Source organism: Mya arenaria, chromosome 11 (genome assembly GCF_026914265.1).
Source record: "Mya arenaria isolate MELC-2E11 chromosome 11, ASM2691426v1".
NCBI classification, from domain to species: Eukaryota; Metazoa; Mollusca; class Bivalvia; order Myida; family Myidae; genus Mya; species Mya arenaria.
Window position 1 is genome coordinate 21,281,526 of NC_069132.1, and position 14,371 is coordinate 21,295,896.

A 14,371-nucleotide genomic window follows, 5' to 3' on the forward strand; every position below is an offset into this window, starting at 1 on the left:
ATGTTGTTTAACATATTCAAAGTCATAGTAAATTATTGTGGACATTTATACCGGGCATATCGATACCGGGATTTCTAAAGAGAATATTATTGGCGCCGCACTGAAGTGCGCGCCTATAATGGGATGGGAATTTATTTTATTTAGTGGTAGGAGCGGTTTTTAAGTTGATTGACAGTTTGGGTTTACTGTTATTTTATTATGATTAAAAAATGCAAAAGGGTGGCGATTGCATGGGTGTTAAAAATGCTATTTACGGTTGAATAGATTGTCTTTAATATATCTTCAAAACATTATATCGGAAGAACGACAAATAAGTTTAATAACTGTTCCCGATTCGTTTACGTTTTCCGATTGGTTACCTGTAACATCATGTGCCGGAAATGTAAACATTCGGAGAAGTTCCGAATGAAATGTAAAATGTGTGGACCGGTAATAATGTGAATGGGAATTATTATATTTTATGTTGTTTTGTTATGTTTACTGCATTGATAAATCATGAAGTAAGCTGTTTTCTTTAATTTAATCGATATTAGAATTAAAATTTCACCTAAATTTATTTGTAAATGTGTTGAAGGTGACATTAGTAAAATTTTATTACGATTGCCCCCGAGTTGTTTTATTTTTATAACACTACACATATCCGGGTGTTGCTATTTTTAGAACCAGAAGGTATTTCCCCGCTATTCATAGGTCAATAATGGAATTTCTACATCGTCGTTTAATAGTTGGAAACTAGGTGATGTTTTTTTCATGAATATACGTTTAAAATAAGTAAACACTAAAAGTGCACACTGGCAGTTGATAACGATACATCTAACAATTTGAGTCATCACAGTAAAACATGGATTATAAGTGAATTATACGCGTAAGAGAAGATTTCCTGTCGAAAAACCTAATGTCAACAATCAGCATGGAACTGGGATATTCGTATCAAAGGGCTATTCTATCCTTGAGTAGTTGTGTACGTTTATGTGTTCAAAAATGCTTGTTTTTTTTAATTTATCTTTAGAATTCTTAAATCTATCTATCTCTGTTTAATGTCAACTCCTCTTCCGAGTGTTACTGACATGAACGGTGCGCGCCGGCTTGTTAGTGAAAAAAATAGAACACTGATGAGGCAAATCACATTAGAAAAGTGAGAACTAGGGTATAAATGAGAACACAATTTAGGTAACATGATAAAAAGTGATTGGTGAACTGGTAAAAGGATAAAAACACTGCTCGCTTATCTAATGCTTAATGGTTGCCACAGCCACCTTGAATGTGTCAGGGGTGGGGATAGTGACAATATGATTTGGCAGACTGTTCCAAAGTACAACCGAGTGAGGATAGAATGAAAATTTGTGATAGTCAGTTTTTACTTGAATTTGTCTGAAACTTAGTGGGTGCATTAGTCTGGTAAATCTTATTGGTGTTTGAATATAAGATGGCAGCGTAATAGCAACATGATGATGGTATATGTTGTAAAACATTACAAGTCGGGAATCTAGTCTACGTTGTTCAAGTGAGCGCCAACCAAGACTTTCCTGCATTAAGCATTATATAAGCTATAAAAATATATAGGTACATGACATTATGTATATTTTCTTCAAAACTGAACGGTAAATTATCATAAATTGTCTTTTAAATTGTTCATTAGACATCATAGAAAATATTTGAAATGATTTTAGCAGGTTGTCTTATTATTAACTATTTTTTATGAATTTATAAAACTGCTATATATTTTCAAACATCGAAATACTGCTCTGTTCCGAGGACTCACAAGATCAATCAAAATGATTTTTTTCCATGTGTATCAATAATATGTTCGGTTGAGTTTTCTGTTAACTGAAGTTTATTTTACCAGAAACTGTTGTGTTTATTTCATAGTCTCTGATAATGTGAAAACAAAAACCAAATAGAGACAAAATATTTTTAATTCACAGTAAAAAATCTTCAAAATTTGGATAAAAGTCCCAAAGTGTACCATGATAATAACTATGTTGTTGGTAAAAGCTTTATAAAAGTGTGTATTACTTATAAATACCTTAATTCAGTTTAAATAATTATGGCCTTTAAGGATTTTTGTTTTTTTGTTTAAACTTTTTGCTACTGAGCATGTTTCTGTAGCTTTTTGCATATATATTCATATAGATTTCCTGTTATATTGAGCTTTGTCAATTTTTGTTGTTGTTTTGTATTATGTACAATTACTACTTCTATTTCCTAACTTAATTTTTTTGTTTCATTTGTCAAATTGAATTGTTACATAAAAAAACACACACACTATTTTTAAAGATGCACTCTTACTCCCAAATAAGACTTATCACAATTAATATTATTGTTTCGAGTTTTTAAAATGGGTTGATAGATGTCAACAACAATGTTTCTAATGAATTAAGGATCTTGAGTTCAATTTGCTTATACGAATGAACATAAAACATGGTATTTCTGCCTTGTGATACTATAGTCGACCACAGTAAATCTTTAAGCAATCAACAATCATTTAATATTTGTCATGCTTTTTTTTAGTAAGTAGTTATTGTTTTATCAGTCAATTTGATGTGTGTTATAAATACAATTATATGTATTGATTTCAAATAAGAGTTTCACTTTAAAGATGCTCATTTAAAGATTATGAACAGACACACAAAAACTAGACACATTTGATACTAATTATATGAATGATTATTGTTTAGGGTGACCTCTGGTTTGTTTTGGAGATATTCATAAATGGGTGTTATTCTTTGTTGTCTTCAGTTTCTTATACATTATATATGGTATATATTACAATGTAATTTAATGCAAATGAAACCACACTTTAAACTAGACACATTTGATACTAATGATATATATTGTTTACATGTTCTCTGATTTGTTATGAAGATATTCATAAAGGTGTGTTCTTCATGTTATTATACATTTTGGACTTGATTTAGTATTGCTTTTCTGGTATATATTCATTTAATGCACAAAGAAATTATTTTAAGTGTTCAGTATCAATTTCACACATTGTTTACTTTTTTCATATTTGGCCTATTTATGCTTATATATGAATTGCTGTATTTAAAAACCTTTGTGAAAAATAGAAACATATTCAGTTTAAATGCGTTATTTTTATCATATTTGAATAAATTGACATTGTCCAATAAGACACATGCTGTTTTTGTGTTAATATCATTATCAACTAAAAACATCCATTTTCAACTCTTCTTTACCATTTAAATAAAGAAGTTAACATTATAACTCCATTGACCAGATTTTTATGCATTTTTACATTAAATTTTAGTATTATTAAACAGCTTAAAACAAGGCATGTTATGTTATAAATGCATGTCATCTAGTAAACAATGTCCACTTTTTATATAACAGTTCAATTATTATGTTCTATTTATGTTTGCAACTTTCAGACGAAATGATAATGTTTATAAAAGTACTACAAAAATTGTTAAATTGTTTTTTATATCACTTCTGTATGATGAATGAGGAAACTTATTCTTCCTTACAAGTTGTCATTCCAGCATGGTGACGTTGCCCCCTCCCCCTATATGATTAGAACTGCGGTGTACATGAACAATAACTCTATTTCAGCGTATTGCAAGAGTGATTCCCTTTGTACCTTTTCCTGTCCGGAGCATAACTAGAAAACTTCTTTTTTGGAATTTCATTAAACATCATTCAATGGTATTTAGCACAACGAGAGGAAGTGCAGTGCACACTGACTATAGCTGTATTTCAGCTAATTACATAATTATTGCCCTTTGCCGCTTTTTCTTGACCAGAGCATTACTTTAAAACTACTTATGGTATTGAAATAAAACTTGGTTTATGGATAGGTGGCAATGACAAATAGTACAGTGCACAAGTACCCTAATTCTGTCGTGTGCATTAATGTACCACACCCCTAATGAAATGTTCAACTTGAAACTCTTCAATTTCAATGCTTTTGCCTATGTTGTCAAGCAGAATACTACAAATATTTTAAGAATTTCATGGATGCGGTTCGTTGCACCATAATATGCTTGTTGGCCTTGACATTCCTTGTTTTTCAACATATAACAAATGAATAAACTATTAAACGGCGCCCTTTGATGCTTTGCATCAATGGTCTTTCTTGTATTACCTGGTACCGACTGTGACGATAAACCCGGTATATACATAATCGGTACCAATAAAGTGTGATACTGGCTTTTCCCGAAATCGATACAAGGTACCGGGTTTAAGCACCACCACCGGAAGTATCTTAACTGAAATTCCTGCGATTCAATTGGATGACGGGTTATCGTGTGAGCCTAGGTAATTGTTGGATTACGTACAGTTCCTACATTTTATCACTGATACTGTTATATGTAATGAATTGTCCTTGACTTTTCGAGCCAAAATATTAAAAATCAGAATATTTTAAATAAGCAAAACATCCTCCGAAACGTTTTTCTGATTTTTTTGGGAGTGAGTTATTAAATACCCATTAAATCTGCCAAAAGGTTTGTAGTAACGGTATAAGACATATGTTTTTTGTATCTTGTGTTTCATTTCCTTTAATCAGTTTATACAATGGTTTGTTTGTGAAGGTGTTTTTTTTTTTATCAAACAAATTCTATATTTTTATTTTACAATAATAATTTGGCTGGTCCATTTTGATCACGTGATCCTCCATGGTACAACATTGAGACATATTCCAGGCTTTCGGCGTTCCACGTGACGTCAAAAAGTTTGCATTCTAAGTCAGTTAGATGGCCTAAAGTGCCTTAACGATTATGAAAAGGCTCGTTTGCTCTACTCACTCCGCACACGCATTAAGATTTTACTTCATTTTTATGTCAGGGCTACATTAAGACTATTTCCCTTTCATAATAATGGAGCTAACCAGACAAGAATTAAAAACAAATTGAAGATACAAACGCTACAAGAACTACTAAGAAACTCTTTGACTGTTCATCTACTACGTTGATCGCAGGTACGCGGACGTGATCAGTGGCCCCTATGGTACCACGATCTGTGTTGAATACTATATTTTCCATTTATTTTTAACACATTGTGAATGTACAGTTCTAAATTCAAAAAGCTATATTTGCACGCCCTGAATACTTGAACTTTTCTGCATATGGCAAAAAACGCCAAAATGCACTAAAAAGTAAAAACCATCGTTCAGCACTTGCTTGTGAACATGGCCGTGATGTTAGCAGTCTTGCAGCCTGGCAGCTTAGCAACGTGATGTTATCAGCCTGGCAGCGTGGCATTCTGGCAACTTGAAGTAAGAAGTCCGACAGCGCAATAGTCTGGCAGCGTTAAATTTGCAGTCTATTAGTTTTGCAGTCTGGCAGCATGAAGTAAGCCATACGACTTTGCAGTCTGGCAGTCTGACAGCACGATGTTAGTAGATGAAATAACGTAATATTTAAAATACGAATGCTGTATTTTATTTTAATAATAATCTAATGAAGATACTCTGATTTTTAGACAGTTGGTCTTGGTCAGCCCGTCAATGATTATTTTATTTATTTATTCTTACTTTTATTCAAAATGGAACCTGGATTTAGCAATTCCCTATCAAAATATCATTTCGAAAACTTTTTCAAAAACTTCAACTTTGTTAAAGCGACCGTTGTTAACTTTTAAATGTGGACTTGTGTTTAGCTCACATGATTACAAATGTAAAACTCAAGCAGGTGTCCGAAATCTTGGTCAAGCTGCATATCACAAGTGTGGCCCTCAAACTTACAGAATGTCATCAACGATGATGTTAACAATGTGGTTTCACTTTAACACAGTTCTGAACAATCGACCTATAGATTTGACAAATTTCACCTTTATTATTAATAAATATTTGGCGTTTGAATTTTGGTTGTCCTTAACCATTACTGGCATTGGTAGCGAATGGTGGAATGGGAACAAACTGATAACGAATAGAGTCAACTGAAGCAAACATATACAATAATCGATATAAATTTGTTATAAATTGTTACTTAGTGTAGATCTATTATTAAATTGAGAGTTGATATAGAGAAACGACAAGGTGCATAAATATAGTTCTATATTCAAGTGTTCGAAAAAAATCACCTTTCAACACTTTGTTTAATATTTAATATCTTTACAGTGTCTAAATAACTGAGTAATGATATAAAATCGCGCTCATTGACATTTCAAAGGCTTTTGATAGTAGTGTAAATAGTTGTTGTATGATTCAAAATAGTTGTTGAACCCGCGAAAGGTACAAATATGCATGAATGTTATAATAAAACATAACACTCATATAAGTATTTTTAGGATGTGACAAAATGACACATTTTCGGAATTTTTTATAATTTATAGTAATGGTATTTGACATCAAAATGCCATATCACATCTCATTATAAACTTTTTCATGGCAAGCGGTAAAAAATTAAGAGTATTAATTCAATTTAACTGAATCACTAGACTGATCATCAAAAGTCGATAGCTCACGCTTGTTTGTCATCAGAACAGGCAGACGACATATGTCAGACTGGTTTCGCGTTATTACTTCCGGGTAGATTTCGCGCAATTATGTCATGGCGGACACACATTTTCTTGAGTATAAATACTACCACTCTTCATTTTAGATTTATTGTAGGATTTCATCCACAAGTAAGTATTTGTATTTATTCATGTATTCTTTTATTTATTTACTTCATGCTTTAGCAAAATCGCTATAATTATTCAGTTAATCTGTATTAAAATCCTTACAGATGATTTTTATGCTTTAAATTGCCTTTCAGAAATAACCAAAGTTGTACCGAAAGAAATTAGCGGGCTGATTTAATTTAAAACAAAAAAGACAAAACATGTCCTTCAAAAGTTAGAATAAAAATGTATCATTATTTTATAAATTTTAATAGTCTACGTATTTTGTACATTAACTAAATCAAACAGTTCAAAAATCATTTTTAGAAGGCAAAAGAAATAATTTCCAAATAAATAGATGCCGTCAAAACATAAATATAAAACACGCATTCATTTCTCTGATATACATAAGCATCCCATTCCAAATACGTTGATCGTATATAGCTGTATTTCCGTGATTTTCAGACACTATGACACTTTCACTGATCGTTGTGGTATTGTCTGTGGCCGCTTTGGCCCAGGCACAGCCACATTCCGGTGGGTGGGACAACAACAACTGGGACAACAACAACGGCTGGAACGATGACAGATGGAACAACAACAACGACTGGAACAACAACAATGACTGGAACAACGACGAAGGCTGGGGTCACTCCGGGGGATGGGGTGGTTCCCAAGGCAGCTGGGGATCTTCCGGAAGTATCGGTCACGGCGGCGGTGTCGGCAGCTGGGGCTCTTCTGGAAGTATTGGGCACGGCAGCGGTGTCGGCAACTGGGGCTCTTCCGGAAGTATCGGCTACGGCAGCGGTGTCGGCAGCTATGGCTCTTCCGGAAGTATCGGCTATGGCAGCGGCTACGGTTATGGCGGCGGTTACGGCAAATCTTTCGGAAAGAGCTACGGAGGCGGTTTCGGCCAGTCTTTCGGGAAGAGCTACGGAGGCGGTTACGGCAAGTCTTTCGGAAAGAGCTACGGAGGCGGTTACGGTTACATGAAGCCCAAGATCCATATGCCCATTGGTAAGCATTAATTGATTTTTTTTAATATTCGTATATAACAAAGTCGCTTTTTACATTCGCTTCATAAATGAGCCTTTCCAGCGAACAAATGGTCTCACATTTATTCAGAGCAATTTTGAAACCATTGACTGATGTAGTTCATACAAGGTCTTGCATTTATTCAGAACAATTTTGAAACCATTGACTGATGTAGTTCATACAATTAATTTTAAAGTAGGAAACAAATCTTAAACATTCATTGACTATATCATGTATGGTTGTTTTCATGTGTACAATGATAACCGTTTGTTATGTAGGTAAGAAAGTTCTGCCTCTGCCCAAACCCATTATCCCCGTTCCGGTGCTCCCCGTGCCCATGCCCGTCCTGATGCCCACACTCCCAATCATCCATAAACCAGTCTTCGGCAAGAAGATGATCGGAGGTTTGTTTCTTTTTTCTTTCACATGTCATTAACATTATAATGCAGCGTGTTTCTTGTTATTCACGGATGCGAAACAGTGGCTCCAGCTCTTTTAGGAGCTGTGTATAAAAAGGAGCCAATGACACTTCCGAGGTAGAGCAAAATAACGGATATAATCGTAAAACGTAAGTATGACTCGTTATTTTATCTAATATCACTATTATGAGGGCTTATTTGAGAAATCGGGGAATGCAGTGCAATATAAATATGTTTAATCTCCACACGTATTTGGGTTATTTTGTAAACATATTGTTTATGGAGTTATAAAACCGATTCTCCCATCAAACACACCAATGTTTACAAACGAAAGTAGAACATCTTCACCAATTTTCAGCTGAATTTCACTCAAGAAGCTTACATTTAAGATAAAGCCAGTATTATCGAGTGCTTTTATTTTTTCGGGAATAAAAATGACCACCTGATTACCGAAATAAGCATGTTTATACTCCTTTTCTGGGTTGAGCTGGAGCCAAAGCCAGGGAGCTGGAGCCAAAGCGTGGAGGCTGAGCCAATACTCTGTATAATAATGCATTCAACTGGTCATATTTGGAATAGTTGCAGTTTTTTATTTATAACTAGTATTAAGATATTGTTGTATTTTTTTAAATATATAATTATTTTTGATTATTTAATGCAATTCATCTGATAATGGGTTTACAAAATGTTCAGCATCTTCAGCATCTAACAGAAAAAAATATATTTGAAAACTATTTGTTCATTGCATACGAAGTAATGGAATCATGTCCATATAAGTCGTTTGTTCTGAATAAAATCAACAAAAATGACTAAAGTTGGGAGAAGTTAAACGTTTTAGACTTAATTTAGTCATGTTAGTGCTTTTTGAGCAAACAAATAGTCAAAACAACTGCAGAAAGTACTATCTAGTAAACACACATCAGCTTGCCAGGAAAAGATATTTCAGAAGGAAATATGTACGTAATATATGGTTTATTTCATTTCTTTAAAGTTTGTATAAAGCTATATATGCTGAAATATGTTTTAGTGCACTATTTGCATCTTTGACCCACTTTCGGTAAGAAACCAGGTCGCTCAGTCTCCATTGTTATGATGCGGGCCCTGATAGAGCTTGTGTTAAACAAAAAAGCCGGGAATTAACGGCACGTGAATTTACTGAATATTGCACGTTTTTTTACCGATAACGCCCGGGAAATTGCGTTTTAACACACCACGACAGTGGACCGAAAACACACATTTTATGCAATAATCGTTATTAATAAAGAATTTGGCCGATCAAAACAGGCATTATCATACAGCGTATTGGCTCAGCCTCCACGCTTTGGCTCCAGCTCCCTGGCTTTGGCTCTAGCTCAACCCAGAAAAGGAGTATAAACATGCTTATTTCGGTAATCAGGCTGTCATTTTTATTCCCGACAAAATAAAAGCACTCGATAATACTGGCTTTATCTTAAATGTAAGCTTCTTGAATGAAATTCAGCTGAAAATTGGTGAAAATGTTCTACTTTCGTTTGTAAACATTGATGTGTTTGATGGGAGAATCGGTTTTATAACTCCATAAACAATATGTTTACAAAATAACCCAAATACGTGTGAAGACTAAACATATTTATATGGCACTGCATTCCCCGATTTCTCAAATAAGCCCTCATAATTGTGATAATAGATAAAATAACGAGTCATACCTACGTTTTACGATGATATCCGTTATTTTGCTCTAGCTCGGAAGTGTCATTGGCTCCTTTTTATACACAGCTCCTAAAAGAGCTGGAGCCACTGTTTCGCACCCGTGTTATTGTGTGCAAAGAGTTTGTATATTTTATCCAGATTTCTTCTTGAAATGAGCATCGACCTTTTAAATTTACGTTACTATTTGATTTAACTTTCGATATACAGGTATACATTCTGTTCATATTTTCATCTTAAATAAATAATCTTTTCAAAACAATTTGGGTTTATAAACTGAAATATTTCGATTGCTTGAAATGAATATTTGATATGCTTCGTCAGGATACGGAAAGATCGGAGGCGGTTACGGAAAGATCGGTGGTTACGGAAAGATCGGAGGCGGTTACGGAGGAATCGGAGGCGGTTACGGAAAGTTCGGTGGAGGTTACGGAGGAATCGGGGGAGGTAGCATTGGTGGTATCGGAGGAGGTTACGGAAAGTTCGGAGGCAGCTACGGCAAGCTCGGAGGAGGATACGGAGGAGTTGGGGGCGGTTACGGGGGTGTCGGAGGCGGCTACGGAGGATTCGGAGGTGGTAGCATTGGTGGTTACGGTGGAGGGCACGGCGGATTCGGAGGCGGCTACGGAGGAATCGGAGGTGGTAGCATCGGTGGTTACGGTGGAGGGCACGGAGGAATCGGAGGCGGCTACGGAGGAATCGGAGGTGGTAGCATTGGTGGTTACGGAGAAGGGCACGGAGGAATCGGAGGCGGCTACGGAGGAATGGGAGGTGGTAGCATTGGTGGCTACGGTGGCGGTTTCGGTGGAATCGGAAGTGGTAGCATTGGCGGTATCGGAGGGGGCATTAGCTCCGGATACTGGGGAAACGACGACTGGAATAACAACAACAACAATATCAACAACCACTAAAACGGACCCAACTGGTGAACGTTTCAGCTAGTTTATTTATTGGGTTTTGAACACATTTTTCACATTCGGAGAAGTTCCTTTTCTGAATGTTAGATGGTACAGTTTTCTTAAATTGAAGAACCCAGTTATATGTAAAAAGGATTTCAAAGCAAAAATAAACGTATTCATTTAGTGGAATAAGCATATGTAAAAAAAATAAGTTAGATTTTTTAAGATGATATCCTGATGGCTTTTTTTATTACCTACGGCATGATTTGTCTAAGAACGATTTTACAATAAGCATGTTTGCATAAGCATGTTTGTTTTTCAAAATGAGTTCACCACTTACAGATTAATAGGGATAATTATCAACAGAATTTCCAAGAAACATTATTTACATGTATTTCGAAACAAACCAATAATTTGCTTAAAATGAAAAAAAAAACAAATCGATAAAAATGAAAAACTGTATTGGATAGAAAACATGAATGTAAAGTGTGTAATATTGCTCAATTTGTATTCACTATTTATTAAAAGAACCGACCTGTAGACCTTTTGTGACGCCAAATAATTTAAAGTAACCTGGCGTCAAATGTATAAATAATGCTAAACATTTGTCGGCAACATAAGTATATTTTTTGCCCAATGAGATATATACATCATAAATAATTGTTATAGATTGACCAAACAAATCTTGAGGATGTGGGGGAAATATAAATGAAAAGTTTTGTTTTTTAGGATTTATTAATAAATATTACCCTTTCATACATTATAACCTCACATTATTTTAAAAATATAGCTGAATGTAACATTTGTTCGAAGTAAGTTATAAGATCATTATAACGGTCCGCTGTAGGTGAATGAGCGTTCATAGTAATGACCAGTGGACCCCTTCAGTGTCGAGCATGCTTTTTCCTGACGGGATCTGTTGGCCTTGTTACATTATGTTTTATTAAACCTTTACTCTGGAGAAAAAATATTTAAAAGATACTTTAAGCATTAAACGTTATACAATGAAAAGAAACACGTACTGTCAGGCGAGATAAAGCAGCAAGGTCCCAGTACAAACAACAAGGTCGGTTTGTCATGCATAATTCCGTGTTGATGTAGAAATCCTTTGGGGCTGTTGACTTATTGCTGTACATTGTCGTTGATGACAAATAAGTCTCTGTCTTTTCTTCTCATACACCTGTGTTATCTTGTATTTATATTATCGCTCATTGTGTCTGTATATGAATGCATTTCTTAATAACTAATACCATTCAATATTTATTTATGTGTCCATATTTGTGCAAACAGGACGTAAAGAATAAATGTGTTTTGTGTTGAGTTGAAATATAAATATATGAAAAATAAAGTTTGAAAAATATATACCTGCTTGACTTTTTAACCTGAATCATACTCGAAATCGCTCCTTTCTATTAATACAAGGCTTAATCATTAAGAATATCCATTTTCGCAGGTGTTTTAAGGTCCGACTGCTGCCACTTATACGATACACACTAATTGCGTCAGGTTTTGTGTTAACAATGCGTCATACAAAGTATCAAAGACGTCGCGAATGTTGTTGAAACATGACTTAAAGGAAGCAGATGCAGTTTACTAGCATACCATGTTTGAGGTAAATAGGCCAGTAGAATATGACGAAGTTAACTAAATTATTCTGAAAAGTAAGAATGGTAAAACATCGTCGCAGTTTGATAATATTATCAATGAATACTTTAAAGCCTCGTGCGTCAATCTGGTCCCAACCTTCTGTACACTTTTCACTATAATTCTTGACACTGGTATACACCCGGATGTATGGCTAATCGGGGCAATAAAGCCAATTTTTAAAAAGAAGGGTTCTCCTCCTGAACCCTAAAAGTATAGACCAATTACCATTCTTAGTTGTTTAGGCAAATTATTCACGTCTATCCTTCATCACGCATCAACAGATCCTCATTCCTCTATGGTAATAACTTACTAGTGTTAAATGAGAAACAAGCCGGATTTCACGCAAATTATTCAACCTGCGATCATATTCTTACATTGCATTTCCTTATAAGTAAACTAAGAGCGCAGAAAAAGAAACTGTTTTGCTCAATTATTTAATTTTTCGGCCGCATTTGACTACAAACTGGTTTACAGGGTAAAATACTCACGGTCATAAAACATGTACAATATAATCATGCGTTTCTATCAATGGGCATCTGTCTCCTATGTTCCAAAGCTTTTGTGGGGTCCTTCAGGGAGAAAACCTTTCTTCTATTTTATGTTCTATTTACCTTAACGATTTAGACAAAATCTTTAAAAGAACATGTTCTAGTATTTCCATAGAAGTAGATGCAAATGAGACAATTATGTACCTTCAGTTACTTATTCTCTAGTATGCTGACGACACTGTACTCTTTGCAGACAATGAACGTGATTTCAAAAAAGTCATAATTGTTTTCAAGACGACTGTTTGCAATGGAAATTAAATATTAACTTCTCAAAGACATAAATAATTGTCTTTGTTGCTAGACATCTGATGAAATTTACCTATAGCATTTCTGACCAAGTGCTAGAGATAGTTAAGGAATACAAATACCTAGATGTATACTTTTCGTCCACCGGTAGCTTTTTATACTGCCGTAAATATTTAATAAGCCAGGTTAACAAAACAATGTATGCTCTATTTCTTAGAATTAACAACGTAAACTTGCCTTTGGACATACAACTGAAGCTTTTTGATTCTACCAGTGTCCTCATTCTAACGTACGGATGTGAAGTCTGCGGTTTTGAAAATCTCGATCTGTTGGAGCAACTTCGTTGTATTTTTGCGGCGGATTACATATACTAGAAAGAGTACTCCCCGTTACATGCTCTACTCGGAACTTGGTAGATACCCTCTTAACATCATAGTTAAAACCAGAATGATAAGCTACTGGAGTTAACTCGTTTCGTCCCATGACTCGAAAATAAGTTTCTTGATATATAAAGACATTTTACATAGTAAACATTCAGTTTGGGCCAGTTACATAAAGTCAATACTTGATTCAACGGGTTATTCATACGTTTGGCTTAATCAAACAAGAGTACCTGCAAAACATGTCAGTAAACTTGTGAAATCTAATATTGTGTACCATTTTCAGCAAACTTGTTTTGAACAATTTAATAGTTCGTCTTTTATTTAAAGGGTAAAATATATTCTCTGTTTAAGTCCGATATTAAATTTGAAGAGTACCTTAATATCTTACCCAAATCTTTACGTTTTACATTTTTGCATTTCCGCACTAGCAACCACAAATTTCCTAAATGTCAATAGTAAGTGTACGTTTTGTAATCTAAACGATATCGGTGACGAAATGCACTATTTACTTACATGTTCATTTTTTAATCCTATCAGAAAAAAATGCATACATTTTCCTTTTTACTCAAGACCTAATTTCTTGAATTTTGGTGAAGTTTTAAATAGTAAAAACCCGGATACCTAAAGGTAAACATAATTTAAAAAAAATATATATGATTGTTAATCGCTTTAAACGATTCCGATCATGTGTTTTTCATTTGTTACCTCATTACTCTATCGATTATATTGTATCTTAATTCAAATAAGTGAATTTGTTTTGTTATACAAATAATATACTATTTGAACTAACCACATTCCCTTATTAATTATACCAATTATATTTGTTTTGTATAATGATGAACTCCAAACCTGTTGTGAAGCCGCAATTAACCCACCTCTGTTTACCTGTGTTAACAACAATAACAACAACAGCAATTCTTTGTAATGTATTCAGGCAATAATGCCTA

At 34.4% G+C, this 14,371-nt stretch overlaps 1 protein-coding gene across 1 annotated transcript; it reads left to right on the plus strand.

The window, feature by feature from the left end:
- Positions 1-7,031: 7,031 nt before the first annotated feature.
- LOC128208405 (uncharacterized) lies at positions 7,032-10,612 on the plus strand. The gene is made up of 3 exons (XM_052911963.1): positions 7,032-7,578; positions 7,875-8,000; positions 10,026-10,612. Exons 1-3 carry the CDS (start codon positions 7,032-7,034, stop codon positions 10,610-10,612), a joined length of 1,260 nt encoding a protein of 419 aa, XP_052767923.1.
- Positions 10,613-14,371: the final 3,759 nt, after the last annotated feature.

Coding starts and splice junctions, on each gene's coding strand:
- LOC128208405 (XM_052911963.1), top strand. CDS start 7,032: ATGACACTTTCACTGATCGTTGTGGTATTGTCTGTGGCCGCTTTGGCC. Junction 7,579..7,874: donor CAAGATCCATATGCCCATTG/GTAAGCATTAAT, acceptor TTTGTTATGTAG/GTAAGAAAGTTCTGCCTCTG. Junction 8,001..10,025: donor CGGCAAGAAGATGATCGGAG/GTTTGTTTCTTT, acceptor ATGCTTCGTCAG/GATACGGAAAGATCGGAGGC.